Source organism: Gavialis gangeticus, unplaced genomic scaffold, assembly GCF_001723915.1.
Source record: "Gavialis gangeticus isolate Ggan-Ray unplaced genomic scaffold, GavGan_comp1, whole genome shotgun sequence".
In the NCBI taxonomy this organism is placed as follows: domain Eukaryota; kingdom Metazoa; phylum Chordata; order Crocodylia; family Gavialidae; genus Gavialis; species Gavialis gangeticus.
This window is the reverse complement of record NW_017729029.1, coordinates 46,674,220-46,696,964: the sequence shown is the minus strand read 5'-3', so window position 1 is coordinate 46,696,964 and position 22,745 is coordinate 46,674,220. Positions and strand designations below refer to the sequence as shown.

Below are 22,745 nucleotides of genomic sequence, written 5' to 3'. Positions count from 1 at the left end.
ATCACAGCCCCATGGTAGAGTTGCATTCAAATGATATCTAACACCTACTTTTTTCAAAGGGTGGGGGGTTAATTTAGGGTGATTGGTTTAAAGTACTTCTGGTGATGGGGCGTGGGCGGGTGCTGATTTTCAGAGGCTCTCCTTGCTTCTGTTAGACATGCTTAAAATCCTCTGAAAACTTCAACCCGCGCTGCTGTGGGACCTATCTAAATGCTCACCGAAGTTCATTGACCCTAGAGGGCCTTGACTAGGGCAGCCATCATAGAGGACACTTCAGTTTTCTGCTACTCTGTTCTCTATTGATACGAGACCAGATGCCTTTATGTCTTCTATTTTACTCTGGAAGAGAAAAATAGGGGACATAAAGGCATTGGTTTTGTATCGATAGAGGACAGAGGACTGTCCTCTATGATGGGCACCCGGGCTGTGACTGAGGCCTTTAGCAAGCAGAAGGTGGAAAGCAAGCCAAGGCTTGATTCAGGCAGGTGCAGTGTGTTGTCACGAGTGCCTGCATTTGTGGGAACAGACCTTCTTGTGAGGGACACCTTACTAGCACTGGGGCACAATAGAGAACTGGGCTTTTCTCCAGACTTGGAAGAAGAGTTGCTGGCACTATGCTTAATGAACCCAGGGTGCCCATCGGGAAGCACTTGTACTCTTTACACAAGAACCAAAGGGCAGTGACTGCTAACGGTGGCCAGTCCAAACGGGTAACAGGAGTTCACCCTCTCGTGAGCCACAACTAACTTGTGGAACGAGCAGCTGGTGCCTATCCCAGCACAACCGCTTTGGTCTCAACCACATCTGTAACACGAGAGCAGTAAACGGGGCAGGGAGTGTGACTCGGTGAAAATAAGATGAGGAGCACTTTCAATTCACATGCTTCCCGCAAGAAGCTGTTTACCAGGGAGCACCACATACTGCCTTAGTACTGCCAAATTAGTACATGAGCTCCAGCTATTTAATTCGTGTAGCTACAATGCATCAGCAAAGGATGTGGCCCTGAGCCTTCTCACACAGCTGTGAAGCTTTTTTTCTCTTGATTTAAGCCAGCATATGCACAGAATCAGGCCTCAGTGGATATGGGGATGTTTGCTCCCCCAGCTGAAGTATCCAGCCTCAGGTGCAGCGGGGAGCAGTGGACGAGAGTACCATGCCCATGCTCCTGCACCAGTGCAACGCCAGGAGAAAAACCATGCTGAGGGAGGAACGGTGAAGCCCCACACTATAGTGGCAATTGCTAAAATGGCATAATAGTTATAGTGCTGACTTTGAAAATGCGGGGGACTCTATCAGGCTATGTCTTCTGCTGTGCAGATCTACATCGAAGGTGATGGAGCTGTGCTAACTTGCTGTCAATCTGATCCATTTTCCCCAAGGAGCTGAGAGACGGTCACAATATTTAACAGACGGTGAGCACTGCTTGTGATATTTAGCCCCCAGACACCTCCTGTTAGCACACACAAGTCTTGTCCTCCTCCCTCCTGCATTTCCCAATGAAAATGTGTCCTGTAGGGCAGGGAGAGCTGTGTTAGAGCAAAGCTATGTCTACCACGCCTATGCTGGAGAATGGGATATGTTGAAACTGTTAGGGTTTAATTGAGACAAACAACTAAAGCCCAAGCAAAGTGGTTCCTTTCCAACTCTGGACACATTACCGTGCCTTGTGCTCAGCAAATTCAATCTATTATTCTCCTTGGAGATGACTGGTCCTGTGAGCCAGGGAGCCATAAATCAGCATCGGCCTACGCTTGGCTGAGGGGAGAGGAACTGGGCATTTTCTGTGCTGTAATAGTGACCGTAGAGGAGAAGACTGAGGGGGAGGGAAGGGAGCTTCAGAAAAGAGAAGGGCTAGAGATCACATTGGGGAGGGGAAGGCAAAGCCCCAGTGAGGTTGGCTGTGGATTTTGTTCACTCTATCCAAGACACGGTGGGGCTTGGGCCAAAGATGCAGTAACCACATGTCTAATTCACTTGCAGGGTACAAATGAAGGCAAAGAAAAGGTTAAGCAGGAGTGTTTGCAAACTGGCAGCACTGAACACTTTAACGGAGCCAGCTCAGGGAGGCCTAGGAGTGCATCTACAGCCTGGCTTGGCCTCTCTCTGTTTCTGTGTTACTCAGTCCTTGCCTTCCTACCAAGGGCAAGAATGTATGGAAACCAAAAGAAGTCTTGCTCTAAAAAAGTCAGAACAAATCCATTCAACTTCCTGAGGCCTTTCCACTGGCAGGACTGCCAAACATTTTGTCTGTTCTCAAAAAATTTTTCTTGCTTGATACTACACTTGCTTTTTCTACACTCGTGTGTTCTGTAGCGATGCCCATGACTTTAATGCGTGATGTTTCTCTTATAAGCAGACACCCATTACTTACCCTAGCCTCACAGACACAAGAAGATGCATAGTGCCATGAGAAGATGCCATTTCAGCCCTACTGGTCCAACCTCATCTTCCTGGGGTCTAGCTTCAGGAACAGACAACACCCAGCTAAGTGTGGCTTCTTCCCCCTACCAGGGCCTGTTTCCATCTTCCATATGGCTGGGTAGGGTAACAAGGCAGTCAGCTGCCTCCGTGAGTCACAGACCCCAATGGGCATTCCCCAGCTTGCATTAACACCTGCTAATAGGCAAATGCTGCCCAGGCTGTTGTTGCTGCCCAGGCTGTTGTTACACTGACATCTCATTTCCAAACACTAATTAATGCAGAACCACAGATAATCCTATTGATCATAAAATGCCCAACTCCTTCATACATGCCAGGGAATGGTGTTGTGCTGGAACCATGCCCAAGGCAATGCTCCCTCTCCATTGTCTGAATTTACCAGTTATTAGTATCATTAAGTCAACACTTGTCTCTGTTTCTGTGGGACAGCCTTGCAAGAAGGGAATGAGACAACAGAACCACCCGAGCTTTGATGACATTAGGCGAGCCCTCCCTACCACTCCTTCTTGCCAGGCCAGCATAGCTGCACGCCACAGGGTAGAGACCTGCACCTCTGGGACTGTAATTTTTGCAGTCTCTAGCACCTTTACAAGAAAGCTGGGCTGCTTTGTACCTTTGTGTATACTTAGGCAAGCACACAGGAGCTGCTGTAGCCCGTGTTTCTTTTACTTTGCAAAAGGCAAAGGGCTTCTGCCAACAAACGGATACATGACGCTACCTGGGGGCCATACCCCACTTCAGAGTGGTGCACTGCTGAGGGGACAGTTCTGCTGACTAGGATATGATTCAGTCCACAGGAGCAGCTTTTATTGTCTGCTCCACTTTAAACATCTGTTTTCTGGGTCCTCCTGGAGCTCATGCAGTGGAGGCTTTGCTGGCCTGACAAGGCTCTACCCTGAGCATCCCTCCCTGCCAGCTGGTGAGACTTCAGAAAGTTGCTTTGTCTTAAAATCTGGGACCTTGCATAATTATTGTGCACCTGAAGAGCACAAGTCTCTTGCTGGCTTGCATTGTTGCAGGTCTGGAGTAACTCCACTGTAGACACCAGAGTTACAAGGGTGTCAAAATAGCGGGCAAAGAGACTCAGGCCTGGTAACTGCCAGCAGCGCCTCAAGCAGAGCCCAGATGCTTTGTGATGTTTGTACCTGGCCCTTAAAAGCATTCTTGCTTGTCCAGGGCCTGAGCTGTCTTGGAAAGCTGGACCTTTACACTCCCGCAGATATATACTTCTCTCTCCCAAAAGAATATCCAGAAACCCATTCTTTTGTAGAGAGTACAATTATGCAAATTATGCAAAATGCGTGCATATACCGGCATAATGTGAAACTGGTTAGTCACAAGCCTTTTCAGGGCTAAATCTGGATGTGAAGATTTGACACATGAAACCAAGCCAATGGCAGTCAACTAGCACAGCGGCGGATTCATTTGTGTGTTTCCCTCCCTGCCTCAGGATACCACTCATCTCATTTTCACACAGGGCCAGCGGGGTGTTTCAAGCTGCAGAACAAATCCTCACAATATTTTGCAGAAATATTCATGTAATTCTGCCCTAAAGCATTTCACCCACTAGAAAAAGATTCACAAGATGCCTGGCATCACTTCTGCATGAGTGAAAATTCAGCCCTACCCAGGATTCAGCTGTTGTCTGAATGCAAAGCTGAAAGCTGAACCCCAAGAGCAGAATTTGCAACACGAACACTGAACAGGCGAATGGTGAAGGGTCTGGAGTTCATTATGAATTGATTTTACGCCTAGAATTTGCTACCTCGCTCAACGGCACAGGTGCTTTCTGTTCAAGGGAAACCTAACTAGTAGGCTACCTGCAAAGGCTGGAAGGAAGCTTCTATCCCGGCCAACTCTGTGGGAGAACTTAGTCCTATGATACAGCCGGTTAAAGGCTATTAGTCCCTCACACAAAATAGGGTGTGATAAAAAAAATGCTAGCCTACTACAGCTCTACCTTCCAGACCCCCCCCCAGGAGGGCTGTGTCCTCCTACAGCGAATCCTTGGTACCATGCTCAGCAGTACAAGTGGCATGAAGGGGATGTTCAACAACAAGGACAGCCCTTTGGTAAAGTGTCTCACGTATCAAACTGCTATTCAGAGAGGCTCTTGTGACTAGAGGCTCTTCTTACTGAGTTTCTGCTAGGTCAAAGCCATTGATGGATTTGTAGGCGCCCTTCTCGTGGTCAGAGACCTCAGCTTGCTGGCTGGCTCAGGAAGAAAGAATATGAGGGTAAGTCCAGTGGTCTTTGCCCGGGCAAAACTCACACTAGTTACACTGTTCAACCGCTTAGCCCTACTGCTATTTGAACACTGGGATTCCTCTTCCGCAGGGTTCCCTAGGCCTATGCAAAATAAGTGCTCTGATGCCTCGAGCAGTGACATTTCACTGGAGACAATCACATAATAAGAGTACCATTAATAAGAGCAATTGTAGCATTATATAAAAGGAAGCCAGTTTCAACTCATTTAAGACCAGAACAATCTGCCTCATAAATGAAAACCACGCTATTAAACGTTTCCAATAGTGGACAAGCATTTGGGCCCAGGATGCCACCTTTGCCCCTTACCCTCCCAGGTGTCACCATGGAAATCAGCTTCTTTCCTGTCTGGCTCCACTCTCATTGCCATAAAAAAATATAACATAAACACATTGCACCGAAGCCCTCCAAAAGTAGTCAGATATGCTGTAATATGATGTGCCATGATATAGAGCGATGCACCAAATATCTGGGAAGGACAGATAGTGTGGTGGTTTGTAACGAGCTTGGTCACTGAATTAGTGTTGCCCCCTACTACTATAGTTGTTGCATGATATATTTTCTTTCTGTATAAAATCCTCTCCTGCTTATAGCTGTGCTGAAATGGGGAACAAGGGGGCTTTTCTTTTAAAATGATTTATGGTTTTGTGCAATTTTTGCTCCCAAGTCACTCACACTGAAAGCACAGACAAGGCCCCCAGCTGCGAGGTGACAGCTTTGTCTGGGTCCACAGGGCTTTGGTATTCATAGCTCCATAAAGTCGTCGCTGGAAACAACCTTGACGGTGATGTGACCCGGCATTTCGTCTGCTTCTCCGCCGCCTTTCCCTCGGAGCCGCAGAGTCTGCTGTTCTCTGGGGTCACTGGGCAATGCTGCCAGCAGCACTTGTCCAAGGAACTGGTCACACAAGATGTTGCTGTTCCAGACCTACAGACACAATTGTGAGGGAGAAGAAATAACTGGAGCCAAGACGCTGCTTTCCTTTCAAATACGGCCTGAGAGAGCCCTGGCAGGTGAGGGGCACCTGTATCAACCCTTTGGAACAGAAGGAAGGAAGGGTGTGTACTAAATGGGGCTCATTTCCTAGGGCCTGATGCCTGCTCTATACTATGCATATGCTATGCAAATAAATATGAATCTATGCGTCTATGAATCTATGAAAATAGAGGAATACACAAACTCATAATAATACTCACTAGGTTGCATCCTACCTAGAAAATGAATGAAAATGGGATAATTGGGTCCAGCAACAATAACAACCCGCACCTAATAAGATGCCATCTCCACCTCACAACCCCTCCTTGCCCCCGGATGGCTGCTTTATGCTTAACTAGTTATAGCCCCAGGGGAACTGCTCTTGCAGCTGGGTTTTGTCCATGCCTCCTTTGACCCACATATGTCTCCTTGGCAGCTCTACCTCACCACATGGGAGAATCCACCATTGCCAAGTACAAGCAGCTTTGAGGCTGGTTTGTGTTGCTAGAGAAGCACATAGTTCTCCTGGGGATGTGGATCTGGCTGGGAGTGCAAAGCCCCTGATTACTGAAGTAGTTGCCTGGTTTACTCTAATTGTTCTTGGTTGAGCTGGGAAAGTGAAAGGGGTTGAGTGGAGTGTTGTAGAAAGATAGGAGGCGTATTGCCTTGGTACCCACGGGTAATCAGAGTAAAACCTGCTTGTGATGATGCACAAACCTGCCCTTCTTGTCAGCTGTTTTTTCAGGTTACATTCACCCATGACTATATTCTGAGTTTTATGATGATAGCTCTTCTCTCATTTTTTTTTGCCCATGGGGGACCAAGGAGGTACCGTTCAGCTTAGGAATGCCAGGTGTCAAGACATGGCATCCCAAATCAATTCACTTTTCTTTCTCCCCTATAAAATGGGGGTAAAGATACTCTAGCACCCTTGTAAAATACTTTGAGGTCCACAAATGAAGATTGCCATGTAAGTCTTGGGTACCAATAATAGTTACTACATGGAGAGGAAGCACCATATTTATTTGAATACCACACATACCCGTTCCCATGAAAATTAGAAGTTGTATGCTGGGGTGTGGGTCTCAAAAGAAGAAAGGGATTTCTGAACAGCATTGATTAAAAGCATTTTTGATGTATGGCTAGGTAACCTTCTTCATGTACCATAATATCCAGTTGTCTTATCCTACATCCCTAATCTTGCTGAGTCAGTCTTATAGCATATGTGAATACATGCAACCATGATACGAACAAAGCAGTGTTATGCAATGTATTGCTTGTTCTATTAAATTACTTATTTTCAAGTCTTTTTTTCTGTATTCTGCCTTCCCAAAACAAAGTGTTTGCCTTATTCAGGAGCATGCAGTATACAAATAAATATGGTCTCTATACAAAGGTCAGTATAAACAGCTGAACTGCTCCAGCCAGTGCTGTCATGGAGAAGCAGTGATTCTCGCAGCCTGGGTATCAAACTAGTGAAGAAACAGTTAATGCTTGTCAGACCCTCATCCCATCAAAGTCAAATTTATTTAAAACCACCTGCTACTTTATGTCACTAAGATACAGGCAGATACCATGGAAGGAAGTGAGCTTTCCCCCCTCACATAATGTTCCTCTTTTTGCCGGCACTGCAGCACATGCAGACTCTCTTCCTTACCTGGACAGTAATGGGACAGTCCATGTTCTTTCTGTAGAAAACTGCTTGCATGTCAAAAATGGCATTGACAGTGTCTTGCTGGACAGCAGAGCGAACTTTCTGGTTCTCACATTTAATGATCAGGTAAGGGTCTGCTCCTGAAACAGTGAGAAAAATCTGTATTGGGACTTGGAGTGTCAATTTTCACTTGGAATAGCTGAGAAACTGTCCCAGACTCAGAGAGACAGAGGAGTGAGTCAGAGGGAACAAGGGTCTCCTGCCTGCAGAAGCAACCAGGCTTGGGACTTCAGTAGATGGTAAGTCAGAAGGCAAGTGAGCCCAGGCTTTGGGAAAACCCTGTCCTGTCACTGGCCCATAGCAAGAGGAGGTCACTCCCCACCCTGTGCTCCACCCTTGGAGACTAAATTCTTCCATCTTCAGAGCTTCTGGCTACTTCTGCCGAAAAATGTTTAGAAAATGACACCATAGATGACTCCTACTCAACTCATCTATGCAAGCAGCACCTCTCCAAGTTTCATAATGCCTGTATTGTATTATTGTATAAAAACTTTTTCCATGCTCGGAGGTGAACAAGTTCAGCCATGGCTGCCTTGAGAATTGAGGTGGTGGGAGGAAAAAGGTGCAATACTTTTCCTCTACACATCATCACTGAGTCTCAGCCTCAGTCTGAATAATGGAAATCTAGTATCTAAATGCCCACAAAGCAGGCCCAAAGGCTTGCACAGCAGTAGCATCATCCTCCCAAATTTGTGTTACGGCATTTGCGTTGCTACTCCCATGCTTGTAACACACCACTGGTCTGCTCACTGAGCCACACTGGCTGGATGGACGGGAGGGCAGGGAAATGCTAAACAGAGGAAGGAGAAAACAGGATCTAAAGGTTTCCAAAGCATGATAAGAGTTTGGTCCAAAGTCCCGAGAGAAGGTCTGATGAGTCAGTGTATTGCTCATTCCTCAATAATCAAGAGAGAGGGCTCACTTGAAGGAGTCACATGAGTTTTGGGAGTAGTAAAAAGTCCCAGCTTGCTCATGCTTTCTCTCTTGTCTAAGTGCAAGGCCAGCCTGCAAGGGTTCAGATCAGCAGCTAGTTAATGGAGACCAAGAGCCATTTTTAACCTAGTGAGAATCCTAGCTATGCCATTCTAGCTGCCACCACGACAGCTTCCCTGCTCTCCCCGATTGCCACTCTGGTCCCCTTCCTCTGCCCAATCTGCTGCTCTGCTTTCTCCTTCCTGCCCTATCTCCTACTGTGCTGCCTGTCCCCTCCCCTATCCACTGCCTTCCACACATACAGGATGCTCATGCCACTTGCAGCATGTGTGCTAACACACGTTGGCCACCTCTGCCCTACCATACTTACACAACTGACAAATGATCTTTTTGTCAGCTTGCCACAGAGATCAAGTTGTATGAAAAGATAGGACTGCGGCCAAGACCAAAAAGCAGACAAAAAGGATCCCAGGTGGAAAAGCAGAGTCTTAATGGGGCATTTCACAGCCATGATGTTCCCCTTTGTTGTGTCATTGTGTGCTCACTGTGCAGAAGGACCAGGGGAGAGGTGCAAGGGGCAGGGAATCATTATGCTACTGTGGCCTCACCTGCCAGGTCCTGCCCGCCTGCAGGCAAAGGCTGCATATAAAGTAACTAATAGCAAGTACTCAAATAATAGCATGTGAATGAGAATAAGATACAGAGATGTTTTTATTGTCAAAGAGAGTGATGTTCTCCTTCTGTCCCCTGCAACAAGAAGCATGGTCGCTATGGTCTTCACCTTGCATCATGAAGGAGAACTCTCCTGCTCCCCACCCCTTTGAATGCCTAGAAAAAGTCCTTCCCTTTGCCTTTCACCATAAAGCAGGAGCCCATTTGTCATCCTGCACTGCTTAAAAGAGTATTTGCAAAATGAATGGACTGGCACTGCTATTATTAGGAAGCCTGGGGAAGTTCAAAGTAAATCAAAGGTGATTTATACTTGGCCATCTATATGAAGAACAGCTTTGCTAACCTTACAGCTCCATTAAATAAAAGGATACAGTGCCCACATTCTCAACCTTCATCTCTGCATAAGAGCTAGGCATGCACCCAGTGCTCATCAAAAGAAGAAAAATATTATTAATGTCATTTTTACAGATGGGAAACAGAGAGCACAGAGGCAAAGCAACTAACCCTTCCGCCAAAGCCACAAGCAAAGAGTGATAGAGCTGAGAAAAGAAGCAATGCCTCCTGATTTCTAGTCTAATACATCCACGAGGCCACAATGCCTCATCCCCTCCTGGTTTGGCATGTCCCTGCCTCACCTCTTCTAGGCATCTTTCTGGTTCATGCAACAGTCTTTAAAATGAAACCATGAGCCTTCTCATCAATCCTCTAGCTACTGACGCCAAAGTCTGTGTTTGAGCATAAAATTACATGCTGAACTTCATATGTCGGGTTTAAATAGCTGGGCAGAAGGGTTCAGCATCTTACAATTCCCACTGAAGGCCACAGGAGGAGTGCTCAGAAACTCTAAAATTTAGACCACTTTGCTTCACATCACCAACTACAGAGAGGCCCAGCCCAGGCCTTGGAGCATGAGGCTGCTGGCCTGCATCCTCTGTGGTAGAAGTTCAAGGTCTAGTACAATGAGTCCCAAAGGAAACAGTTTTATATCAGAAGATACAGTTTTGCCAACCCTAAAACCCTGATAGGAATGTGTCAGTCTTGATGACACTTTCTATGGGAAAGCATCAAGGAAATGTTGTTTTGGCTTTCCCATTTCATTCTGATAATGTTAAAATACTGGATCTCAGAAAGGTAAAACATCTTCTAGTGAGGTCAGCACTTTGATTCATCTCAATCTGAAGATTATATTATAGTGTTGACAATATATTAATAGGGCATATTTAATATTGCCTGCCTACTTTGACATAATCTAGATGAACTATTTTGACATAATTTAAAATATTCCCTTTTATAGAAATGCATGGTTTTGTCATTTCCAAACCAAATTGTTTTCAGAGCTGACTTTCCATGGTAGGTTTTGTAATTTTGACTTTTTGTTTTAATTGGTCCCAAAAACAAAATCTTGAAACATCAGAATTTCCCCTGGAATGGGACAGCTATTTTCTGATTGCCTCAAATTAGGACCCAGGCATTATATTACTTTTCCATTTCAACATATGCATTGTATAGGTTTCCTTCTGGGATCACACTACTGGATCCAATTTTTAATGAAGGCATATCTAGCAAAGGCAAATATCTATTTGCCAGACTTCCTCCTTCCCACATAAAATGCTTTCACCTTATCCACTGATTCTTGATGATTATCCTTTTATAAGCAACTTCTCATCATCTTTATTAAACGGTGTCTCATCATCTTTATTCAACGGTGTCTCTTCTGGAATAAGGCCTGTCTGGATGTTGATATTTTTCTGCCCCACAAACGGTTGTTTGCTGGGCTTTGCTCAAAGAGCTGGACATATGAATGTCATTTTCTTTTAGCCACAGATTTCAGTGACTGTTACTATTTAATAATTGATTATCACATATGATTTCCCTAGTATATATCCACCTGGTCCAAGAACAAATGCCAACATCTCACATAAGCAAGCCAGAAAATGGCTGCTTCTGAAACAGAAAGATCCAGTGTGACTTAAGAAAGAGGACCAGGCTTTCATATATCTGTATTCTGAGTAAACCTGGCTATCACTGTAATAGGGCTGTTGCCCTGACAACATATTACACTTACTGCAGAAGGGAGCAGTTTATTGGCTACTTTAGCAAATGATTATTTTGGTGTCACTAAATATATTGATTTTGCCTGTGGGATACGGAGTTACATCAGGCTGTGCTACAAGCAACAGAAAAACCCACCCCTTTGCAAAGAGCTCTTGAAAATGGACTGGATCCAAGTCAGAGGGGGTCTTTTACAAAACACTGGCACGTACTGCAGCCTTACGCAAACACCAGAGCAAGACTGCAAAGCAGATTGTTCAGAGCAAGCGCGAGGTGCAAAGAGACAGAGAGAAACACACCAAATTCTCAGTTAATGGGCATCTCTGCCCGGGCACAGAGAGCTGTTAACCAAGATAATTTATTGAGCAAAAGAAGCAGGAAAGCTAGCACGTGCAAGAAACTAAATAAACCTGTGTGCATGCTGCAGAAATCAAGAATAAGTAATTAAAAAAAAAAAAAAAAAGGATGAAAGGTGCCAGTGCAGCCACGTTCAAGGTTGAGATGCCAAATTCTTGACTTCATCAGGAAACACAATAAGAACATAAGAAGTACCCACGTAGGCCAGGGCCCCGTGTCTCAGTGTCTCACAGTGTCAGAGGATGGGTGCTAAGGGGAAGAGCACTTATGCAGGGCTGATCCAGACTGATCTGCAGTTTCCAGAAGAAAAATGATTCAAAAGAGATATGATGCCCAAAGATACGTGACAAGACAAGATGCTTTCCCTAAAGCTTTAAAGGGTCTGACTGTGCTCTCCCTTTCCCCTGGTTTGTTTATACCTGTGCATCATAAGTGCACAAGTTAACCCTACTGAAATGGCAGCATTATCACACCCACTTTACGCAGGTGTCGGTAACCACAGAAGATGCAAGGCGGTGGAGGGGGACTCAGAGACCCATTCCTCTGGCAGTTCAGGCTTGAAAGTCGCACCTGCAGAGCAACCCCAGTCACGCTTCCATGACTGATGCCTCATCACAGAGAGGACATGTCAAATCCAGGAAAGGATAATGTCAGGGGGGAAATGAAGCTGCAATCTAATATGAAAGCAACTACACCAAGAGAGGAGATGCTCGCCGCAGTCTCTTTATGACTTTGTCAAGAGGTTGGATAAGAATCAGTTGAAAAGTGTGATCAGGTCATTGCTTCTTGGGGATCTCCTCTGAGAAATCAGCAGTCATATTCTTTGCTGTTGTACACACCAACAGAAGCTTTCTGCGTGGCATGGAAATGGGTTCTGACATTGCTCAGTCAGGTAAAGCTGGACCAACTAAAAACCGGGCAAAGCCGGGGAGACATGTCACTTTGTGCTTCACAAATGAAATGCCTCTGGGCTTGCAGTTGCTTAGATTGCTCTTTGCAACAATGCCGGCTTTGTTCTGTGTTTGACCAACCCACACCTGGTTCGGGGGTGAGATGGGCAGCCACCACTGCAACGTAAGCAATACGTAGGTAGAGGACAGTGCCCAGAAGGGTGTTAGCCGCTTGGCAAGGAGGCCATGTTCTGGAACTGGCTCTCAATGCCTCCCTGGGAAATGTTTTCTCTCTCTTCTCCCCTCACCAGAGGCATTTCTTGCACCTTCGCTCTTTCTGTTCATCACATCACTGTTAGGGAGAGGCATTTAAAATACTGGGTTAGAAAAAGAGGGAGCTGTTAAAGACAAGACTGAAACTTGTGAATCCCATATGGTGCTTCACTGAAAACATGTCAAAGCATGGAGGCTTATTTGCTCTGAGAAATCAGCTGTGATAAAATGACCCTGACACAGTAGCTGGGACAATTTTACAGACGGACTTGGGAAACCAGAGGGGAAGGAAGGGGGAAGAAGCCAAACAGCTCCTCTTCATCCCCTTGCAAATCTGCCACCATAATTGGCTTGGAGATTAGTTGGCTACATCTCAGCACAAGTTTACTCAAACACTGCATGCTTCCAAAAGGAGCAGCAAATATGCAGATGCATCTGGTTGCTGAATGGCCAGACTCAGTGGTTAACCTCATCAGCTGCAGAAGATCAGTCACTTTTCTGGACAGGACAGCTCATCTGCAGCAGCAGCAAGCAGAGCCATTAGAGCAAATGTCTTTAAAACAAACAAAGCAGCCTTCCTCTGGCAGGAGGTAACATTTGGAGGATAACTAAATCATGAAGAAAGCCACAGAGCAAACATGCTATGGATAAAGCTCTACTCTGCTTCAGTTTTTGAGTACCTTTCTCAGAAATATGTCTTTGACTCTCAGATATTAGAGACAGGCTTGATGCAGTGAACTTTACATCCAAATCTAACCTCCCCCCCCTCAAATTTAAGGAGGTTTAAAACAGGTGTTTCAGTGACAGCACTGTGGGAACTAGTCCTATCCATGACTGCTTATCCCAAGCGAGGATTTAGGGAGACCCCCCATGATAACATTATGGAGTATGAATTTGGCTAGAAATTGTGAGAGCTGGAGAGAAGTACAGCAACCTCTGTGTGTTCAGAAGACTCTCATTGACATTCATTACCACCCATACCGTCGCTCCACCCCAAAGGACCCTAAAACTGGCTTATACAAAACCAACAGCTGATATTTTCAGCCTACGTGTAGCATATGGAAGTAGAGGGCGGGTGAGGAAGAAGGTGGCTAGGGACACTACAAAGGAGAGAATGAAAAGCCCTCAACCTGAGTTAATAAGCATTAACAAAAAGTAATGGGTAAAAACAGGAACAGAAGAAAGTCATTGTGAAAGGCAAGGTCTCAATGATCAGGAAAAGTAAAGTAATCTGTGTATAAGGAGGAACCAACCTTTAACAACATTTAGGGCATAAACAGGCTTCCTCTGAGCACCGGGCATGCACGTCCACTTATTTTCCTCTTAATCGTACTGAGTATGCCTAATGCTAGGGAAAACCCTCACTTATCATTCCTCGTTGCCGCTTTCCTTTGCTGTCCCCTAGTATTGATCAGTGAGAAAGCTGTTATGGCTTACTGCCTTTGAAGCAAAATCCATACCGTTATGCTCCAGGACCAATGGGGAAAGTTAAGGATTGTGGACGATGATCCAAAGGACTGCAGCCCACAGTGGACTCCTCCCACGAGAAAGCACTAAGAAACCCGGTCTTTCCAAATGCCCAACACCTACTTCTCTCTGGGGGCAGTACGAAAGACTGATTCCTTGGTTTGCTTGTTGAACGGAAATATAAAAATGGATATATATTTGAAATGTTTGAAAACACTTGAAATGTCAACTTGAAACAAACTGTTGTTGTTGTTTTCTGGCAAAGTGAATAACCAAAAAAAGAAAAAAGGGTATTTCAAGTTCACGAAAGAGTTGTGTTTCATTTGGGTTTTTACCCATTCACGTAAGTAAATTTGGCAAAGTTCAAAATGGCCCATTGTTTCACTTAATAAAAATCAGCATGTTTAGTTAAAAAACGTCTAACTGAACAGGTTTTGTTTTCAATTTTTTTTCCTGTTTTTCTCCAGTCAAGACATTTGATGAATTTGGAATATATCTGCAAATAGATTCAGTTATCCCTAATCTGCATTTTTTTAGTGGAAGAAATATTTGATTAGAAAATGTTGCCCAGCTCTCCATAATACATATCCCTATAGGTTCCTTACACTTTTTAATGTTTTTCTTGTTCAATAAATATAAATTACCTGTTCTTCAAAGTAAGCCCCCATCCCAGAACTAGTTGCTGCTAGCCTTAAAATCAAAACAGAGAAAGATACGACTCAGACCATGAACCACAGATTTTGTAGATAGTTCCTATTAGTTGCTGAGTGCAAGTCCCTCTTGTACGTTACTGACAGTGTCACAATGCAACAAATCACATTTTGCTTCCTGAGCTGAAGCCTATATTTTGGCAGCTCCAGGAGTTAGTTTTAATAATCTTGCCAACACTGTAACTGTGTTAGGAATTACAAAATGGTAGAAACCAATTCCCTTTCCCTCTTGCTTTACTTCAGGGAACACTGGAAGAAAATGATTAAAGAATCTGAAAACAGGTGGGAACAAATCCCCTAAAACCAACAGTAGTTTCTGAGGGAATGAACAAGACTTTTTTTTAAATCACTGTTTTTTACTGTTCTTGTCATCATATCTCCCTTTGGTCTTCTCTATCCATCCAGCCAGTCTGCCTGTCTCTCCAAAACAAGGCTACTTGTACTTCTGAAGTTTAATCACGCAAAATGTCATTACAGCTGTGCAAGAAAAAACCAGGAAAAACCAAGTAAGGCAATTTCCTAGCCCCCCCCTTTCCTTGTCCCCTGAAAAGACAAAACGGTTAGCACGAATGGTTAGCAAGAAGTGCACTGTGTCATAAGGGAAGTCACTAATGGTTTGTGTAAGAGGACGGGGACAGAATTCTATGCAGCAACCTGCTCGTGATCAGAAGGTTAGGAATGAGATTCAACATGGATCTCACTGACATTCATTACTGCCGACTCTTCTTGACCCTCTGGGATACCAGAACCCCCTTTACAAAACCAGCAGCTAGTGTCTTCAGTGGTACAACACACCACGTAGGTCAGGGGTGGCAACGTTTTTTGGCTGGAGTACTGAAAAACCCACAATGTCTACCTTGGAAGGTGCCGGAGTGCAGCAGACATGCCAGAGCGTGGAGCACGTGTTTGCAGCCTCCTGGCTGCAGCCGGCCCACGGAGCCCAGTCTGCTTGCAGCAGGGCTTGCAGCCTCCTAGCTGCCTGTTAGGAGCAGCCTGGGCTCTGTGGCTGGCAGCAGCTGCTTGGAGCCTAGGCTGGTGGCGGTGTGCCGAGCAAAATGCCCTTGCACGCCATGCTCAGCACACGTGCCGGGGGTTGCTGACCCCTGATGTAGGTTATGGCCATTGTGGGGGTGGGGTAAGGATGGAGAAGGCTGGGTTTAGGAGTCTTGTTCTGCAGCTCTCCTACAAGTCAGACTGTAATTACTGCTTCACTTTAAGGGGTTACAGCAAGTGAGCTTCTAATCCCAAACCAACCAAATCTGAAGTGTTCTCTGGAGCAAATGCATCCTAAAAGCAATTGTTTCAGTAGCTGTATTGGTTTCCTGGTCTTTCTCCCTACCAACTACTTAGTGCTAGTTGCCTCTGCTTGTTTCTCCTTTGATGATCATGGGCAGGAACTTAGTTTAGCTGTACCAGATGGAGGAGGATGCAGAAGGTACAGGGCAAAGGATGGAGGTGGGACAAGTCAATAAATTAGCACTCAGTGTCACGCACCACTCAGCTTCAAGACTGTTTCCTTGATACACACAGACATACAACAGCTGATGCCATACAAGTCCTGTGCCTCGGTGTACCAGCCCAAAATGGTTGTAATCTTACAGTAATTGCTTCACAGACATATTAAAAGTGAGTGAAGTGCTTTCAAGTCCTTGGCTGAACTGTAGCTAGGTAGGTGTTCAGTGTCACACACCCCATTACAGGGAGCCCTTCCTAATGACCTCTCAGTGGACATTTTTCATTGACAGAATGGACAACCCTGAATGGAGGAAGGGATGTAAGCTGAAGCCGTTACTGTGACTTTCTGGCTAATCCCCACCACACAGTTATCAAAAGTGACCGCCTATTATTCACCATCTGGGCCATCACAGCTCTTGTTTTGTGCTGCCTCCTTAACCCTGGTTCTTCTTTTGTCCATATAAAAGCCTATTCCAGTACAACAGGGCTCCAGAAAAAAATAATACAGTCTCCCCAGACAGAATCTGCTAAGGTTTAAATTTTCAGTTCCTTAGAATAATTTGTGATCATTTGCATATCAAATCAGCAGGGCTTTGCAGAAGCGTTAGCAGCCAACAATTCCTACTTCTCTAGAGACAGTCTCATCACTTACCACCATATCTGTCTTGCTTTTGTAGGCCCTCCACAGAGTGAACTTTAATTTGGGTGACTCTGCGAGGGTAACCACATAAGAGGCTCCAGCATGTCCATGTAGGCTTATCTGACTTCAGCTCTCTGAAAGAACAAGGTTATGCAATTTAGATAGGGGTAAAGCTTTGGTGTTGAAAGCAAAATAGCAGAATGGTGAATGTTGGCCTTCCCAAAACATCTACATTTGCTGTTCTTTTCCTGTATGTCACCTGGGGTGGTTTGTGTTTACAGGAACACCCCAGCCTAACACGAACAGAAACAGTTATAGCATCTTTTGCATGGCAGCTGCATGTGGAGAACAAATTTTCAAGACATCAAAAGCTTGAGAGAGTCCAGAGAAGAGCCACGTGCATGATCAGAGGTCAGGAAAACAGACCTTGCAACGACGGGCTGAGAGCAATGGGGCTCTTTAGCCTGGAAAAGCGCAGGCTCAGGGGTGATCTGATGGCCACCTATAAGTTTATCGGGGTGCTCACCAGGATCCGGGGGAACTTTTGCTCACCAGAGCGCCCCAAGGGATGACGAGGTCGAACTGTCAGAAACTACTGCGAGACCGTTTCAGGTTGGACATAAAGAAGAATTTCTTTACTGTCCGAGCCCCCAAGGTCTGGAACAGCCTGCCATCGGAGGTGGCTCAAGCACCTACACTGAACACCTTCAAGAGCAAATTGGATGCTTATCTTGCTGGGATCCTATGACCCCAGCTGACTTCCTGCCCTTTGGGCAGGGGGCTGGACTTGATGATCTTCCAAGGTCCCTTCCAGCCCTAATGTCTATGAAATCTATGAAAAATAATATCAAAGCAAAACAAAGATATAATGGACCTAAGTTTATTTATACACTGGTTTATTTCAACTGAGTTATTCCAGATCTATGCTGAGGTAAATGACAGACGAGCCAAATCCAACTACTGTAAAAGGCTCAGTCTAGTTGACTTTGGGGAAGCGTGTGGTTTGGCCTAAGACACTGGTAATGGGGTTGGGCTCTTTCCACCTCAAGATCCCCACATTCAAAGCCACTCAGTTGGTAATTATGCTGTCGGATGGCTTATCAGTGGGAAATAAATTTGGTGATCTGTTGTGCCTCAAATTAAAGACAAGTCATCACCAGCATATATTACCACTCATCTTAAAAATGTCACAGTAAGGAGGTTGTTGGCTGTAGAGAGGTCAAAGATAGAATGGGCCACGGAAATACTTAATTTGTCAACCCCTGGCATTGAAGTGGTCTTCTCAAAACCAGGACATTGTGGAGGAAGCTGTCTCCACTTTGCTATTTCCATGTGCTTCGTGAAATATACCTATCCTGAGACTGGTTTAAGGGCTCCTACTTATTACAGAGACCTTATCACATTCTCCTGGTTTGCAGATGAAAATATTTGTGGGTACGACTGACATCATTGACATATCCACTGTTCTGAGTTGTGGGAACAAGCTGACAGATCAGGAAATGATATCGACTCCTACCCCCAGAAATATTAGCACCCCAAAACTGTACCTTTACAGTAGGAGGATTGAACAGGGAATTAGAATGGCCAATCTTGGCTGCCTGCTCTTAGGTACCTAAATAATAGTGGTCTGATTTCCAGAGGTGGTGAGTATCCACAACTCCTAGTGAAGCAAAAGGGGATGAGAGCATTGAAAATCCCAGGAGACTAATTTTGATCAAGTTGTCAAGAAGAAACACATATCTGCCTTACAGGCAAGTGGTATATTGAGGGTAACCACTTCTGTGGGGTAGAACAGGAGGAAGCGGATGAAGAGTCCAGTTGTATAAAATACAAGGTACCTAAGTTTTGATGGTTCATCTGTAAAGAGCCTCAAAATGAACTGAGAAACAACACCAGGAAGGAACGTTGTTGGAATGAGGACATAGCGGCCTTTCTGAAGGAGCTTCTTTAGGAACACGGTGCGTGTGTTGATGTACATGGATGTTGCCACTCTCTCTTGTATTGTCAGCTTGTGGATTCGGTATTCTCTGTTGTCCTCCACCTATAATCACACAGAACGAGAGATATTGGATGCTTGTTTTGGATGCACGCTCTTTAGTACGCTGCTTGGTCCTGGTTTCTGGTGATAAGTGAATACTTTTACAGTGACGTGAAATCACAAAAGAGGAAAATCAGTTTTTGGAGCTGGTTAAAGATTCTAAGGTAGGATGGTTCAGACAACCATCACCAAAATGGACAGACCACATTTTCAAAAGACTGAAGTTAAAATACATGGCATAAATTTAGAGCATGTCATTCAAAGGTCTCACAGTCCATTGCAAGGATTAAGCATCTTATGCCCATAAGAGAGATGGGGAAAATGAACAGCAGTCAGGAAAAAGTGACTTGCCCCAGGTCAAACAACAAGGGAGTAGCAGAAAGCTAGCCACCCAGTCCAGTGCTCTGAACCCAGTGCCTCCAAAATAATGTGTGGGGAAGATATTTTGTGGACATAATGTCATGTATGTCATGCATGTGTCCAACTGTAAGTGTCATATAGTGAAGCTGCTTTATTTTCAAAGGTACAATTGCAAGGAAATCAATAAGAGCATACATCAACAGGTGCAGGTGCAAAACTGGAGCTGTAGAACTGTAAGATTAGCAGAAGGATTACCTGGGCACTCATGCACATCTGTGTGCGCTTAGCGGCACTGCATGCTTGTGTAAGCAGTGTGCCAAAAACACCCACAACCTCAACTTGAGATGTTGGCGTGCCAGACGGATGGCAGGGATGCTGCAAGGGGCTCAATTCTTGTTGTGGCAGCATAGCCCTAGCCCCTTCCCCAAGACACGTGTGCCAAACCAAATGCCTTTGCATGTCACACTCTGGCACATGTGCCAGGGGTTGCCTACTCCTGCTTTCTACAATATCATTTAGATATACATATACTCCTCCAGCTACTCGGATCCCAAAGATAGAAATTTCTTTAAAAATATAACTCTCTTTGCTTCAGTCAAGCAGACTTTGGCCTGTTTACCTTCACATCCAGTTAATTAGTGCATCTGATTGAACATTTCCGAACTAGTTTACTGCCCAACAGGGGAAGGATTGAAATACTTCTTGAAAACGTATTCTACTTTTCAATTCTCTTCACTAAATGCATTTATTAAATAGGCATGGAGACGGAACAGATGAAACATTTTCTGTAAGGATGAATGATTTCATGGTACCTCTAATAGATGTTGTTAATGTAAAATGATCAAATTTACATGCGCTGAATGGGAATGCTGATTTGCTATATACGGCTCAATCACATTTTGTACTGATCTTTGTGCTAGGGACTAGGTTTATGCCGTGTCAAGCTGACTTATGACTCCCACAGTAATAGAAATAACAAAATACTGCTGGACAATGGACATCCTTATAACCTTTCTAATTACTGAAAAAAATCTAATGGTAGAAAAGAAAATTCACATGCACTGCAGTTCTGGTAAACTCTCTTGCAAATGCCATGGTATGCTATGTTTACTCTCCACTTCCAGGAGGCTAACTTTCTAACAAGAAAAATGTTTTTTTCCTCCCTAAATAAAGCAACTGCATTTTTTAAGAAAGTCATTTTTTGACAAAATCGGAAACAACAATTTATCTGCTTTGACTTCCCCCCCATTCTTCTCTTACTTGTTTCATTTGTTTTCTTCCTTCTTTGGGCCCCCTTTATTCTTTTTTTATTTTAGTGCTGAATGCAGTAGAGCAAATGATATTCTAGACTTGTCTTCCTTTTTTCCTGCCTGTTATTTTTCTTTCTATTGCCCTGTTGCTTTTGAAAACTGTCTCAACTTTTCGGAGCAGCAAAAAGGAAAAAAGAAAAAAAAAGAAAACAATTTGGACTCTATTTGGTCAGCTTGTAATGCATCTATTAGGAGATCAACTGTTATCCTATTCCGGTCAGCTTAAGCCCCTGAAAAACCATTAATAAAAAAGGTGTGCAGGTCCTCCTCTTTTAGACTGCTGCTTTTGTGCCTTAGTTTGAGGGCTAAAACGATAACAGTGGATTCATTAATGGATTTACAGGGACTCGAGGTGGAACAGGATCTGCCTTTGTTCATTCCACTGCATTCATCAGCCAATATGAAAACAGAAGACAGAAAAGGGAAAGGGAAAGATTAAAAAAATAATTTCAAATCTCCCAGATCTCCCACCATTTCCAATATTTGTTTTGGTGAAATGTAGAAAAACATCTCATTCCAAAACCTGCAAAATGAAAATTATTTTAAAAATTCTGTAATTTTAAAAAAAATGTCCCAACCACCACTAGCATTTTGTGAACTGCCTCATAATACGATCATCATAAATGTCATGCTGGAGACTGCCAATAGATGGCATGGCAGTGTACTGGCTTAATGGGCATGTTCATGTCTCCAAGTGGCTTGTTAGATCCCACTGAGTGAAATATGCACCTGCCTTCCCAGTATCCCAGAGCTGAGATGAAGCTGCATTTGGGAGCAGGATTCCTGAAACCCCACCAGATCTGAATGAACATGCAGGTGGCTGCCTACCTTGAAGATTTCAAAGCCAGTTGGGAAGTTGTCCCCTTTCCCATCCTTCTTGTACATGCGCCGGTCCTGTTGCTGCAGTGAGATCAGCACTTTGTCCTCAGCTTTCTTGATATCGAAGACATACTAGCAAGGGCGAGAGGGGAAGAGACACAGGACAGAGAACAACCTGTTAGGAACATGACCTCTTCCAAACTGCATGTAAGGCATTACTAAGGAAGACTAGATATGGAAACAGGGTTGTCCACAGATCGAGGGGTTTATATCGAGGATGCATCCTGTGAAAGGCCTAGTGAGAACTTAATTATAACGGTAGGAATTTTGAAACTGATAGTGTCACAGATCATGAAGCCAGGGAATCATCTAAGCAGCATCCAGTAGCCGTTGATGTACAATGAGAGCTGATGTCCTCTGAAAGCAAAAATAAAAAAGCTGAAAAAAGGAAAAGAGATAAGAATAAAAATGAAACAAATGTCATGCTGGGTCTCTGTTTATTTGGACCTGTTTTTTTCCAGGTATTTTTATGTGAATTGTGACCTGCAAATGAAGAAAGGGTTTCTGTTTTATGAAGTAAATAGAAAGCCTGAAAAGGGTTTTGGCTCCACATCCCACTTAGTCTTCCAATGTCAGAAATCCTATTTTGGTCTGTCCTGGATTTGTGAGAGAGCTTTGGAAGAGCCAGAGAAATGAAGCAAGAGGGAATTTTTCATCTTTAACCAAGTCGTCCTTTATCACAACCATTTAATGGGCATTTGAGTAGAACTGGTGTTAATAAGACCAAACAAAACTTGAAAGCATTTTATATAGCATTTATAAAGGGATTTCCCCTCTCAACGAATCAGACTTTGGTTGCTTTTTACTCAAGCTGTCACTATTATCCCAGTTCACTAGCGACTCAGAGCCTTCAGAGAAAGCAGGGCAGACAAGGCCAGCATTTCTAATTCATAAAGATCAGAGTACTTTTTATACCATAAAGCATCCAAAGGTGCAAAGCTGCCATTCTTTTCCCCTTCAGAAACTTCTTTAAGTTCCATTTTTTTCTTGCTCTTGCAACTAACGGACAAAATGAAGTTGCAGGACATTGGCGGAAAGGGAAAATGGCACCACATCATGTTAAGCTCAGGCAGATTTTATGTCCTCCAACCCCCTCAAAACCTTTGAGTGTGGAGCTAATGAAAAACAGCAGCAAATTCTCAGTGGAGGCCAGCTGTGTGCTGGGCTCACCATGTTTCATGTTTTAAGCAGACTGCTAGAAGACTTGAACTAGTATTGCGGGAAACACAACCTCTGGGATGGTTAGTATTCTCCCACCAGGGGCTGCTGATGAGCCCTGCTTGCTGAGCGGGCCACGAGATGACCTCTGCTGCAAT

At 44.4% G+C, this 22,745-nt stretch overlaps 1 protein-coding gene across 3 annotated transcripts in view; it reads right to left on the bottom strand.

Annotated features, from left to right (window-relative positions):
* Window positions 1–1,670: 1,670 nt before the first annotated feature.
* CAPN6 (calpain 6) overlaps window positions 1,671–22,745 on the bottom strand; it is a 144,463-nt gene continuing 123,388 nt past the window's right edge. For all 3 annotated transcript variants that reach the window (XM_019521524.1, XM_019521525.1, XM_019521526.1), the window contains exons 10-14: window positions 21,379–21,501; window positions 18,681–18,883; window positions 16,855–16,976; window positions 7,337–7,473; window positions 1,671–5,631 (exon numbers count right to left, since the gene is read on the bottom strand). In XM_019521524.1, coding sequence (XP_019377069.1) covers window positions 5,449–5,631; window positions 7,337–7,473; window positions 16,855–16,976; window positions 18,681–18,883; window positions 21,379–21,501 — 768 coding nt within the window. In that variant the 3' untranslated portion in view covers window positions 1,671–5,448. The remainder of the gene's footprint in view (window positions 5,632–7,336; window positions 7,474–16,854; window positions 16,977–18,680; window positions 18,884–21,378; window positions 21,502–22,745) is intronic.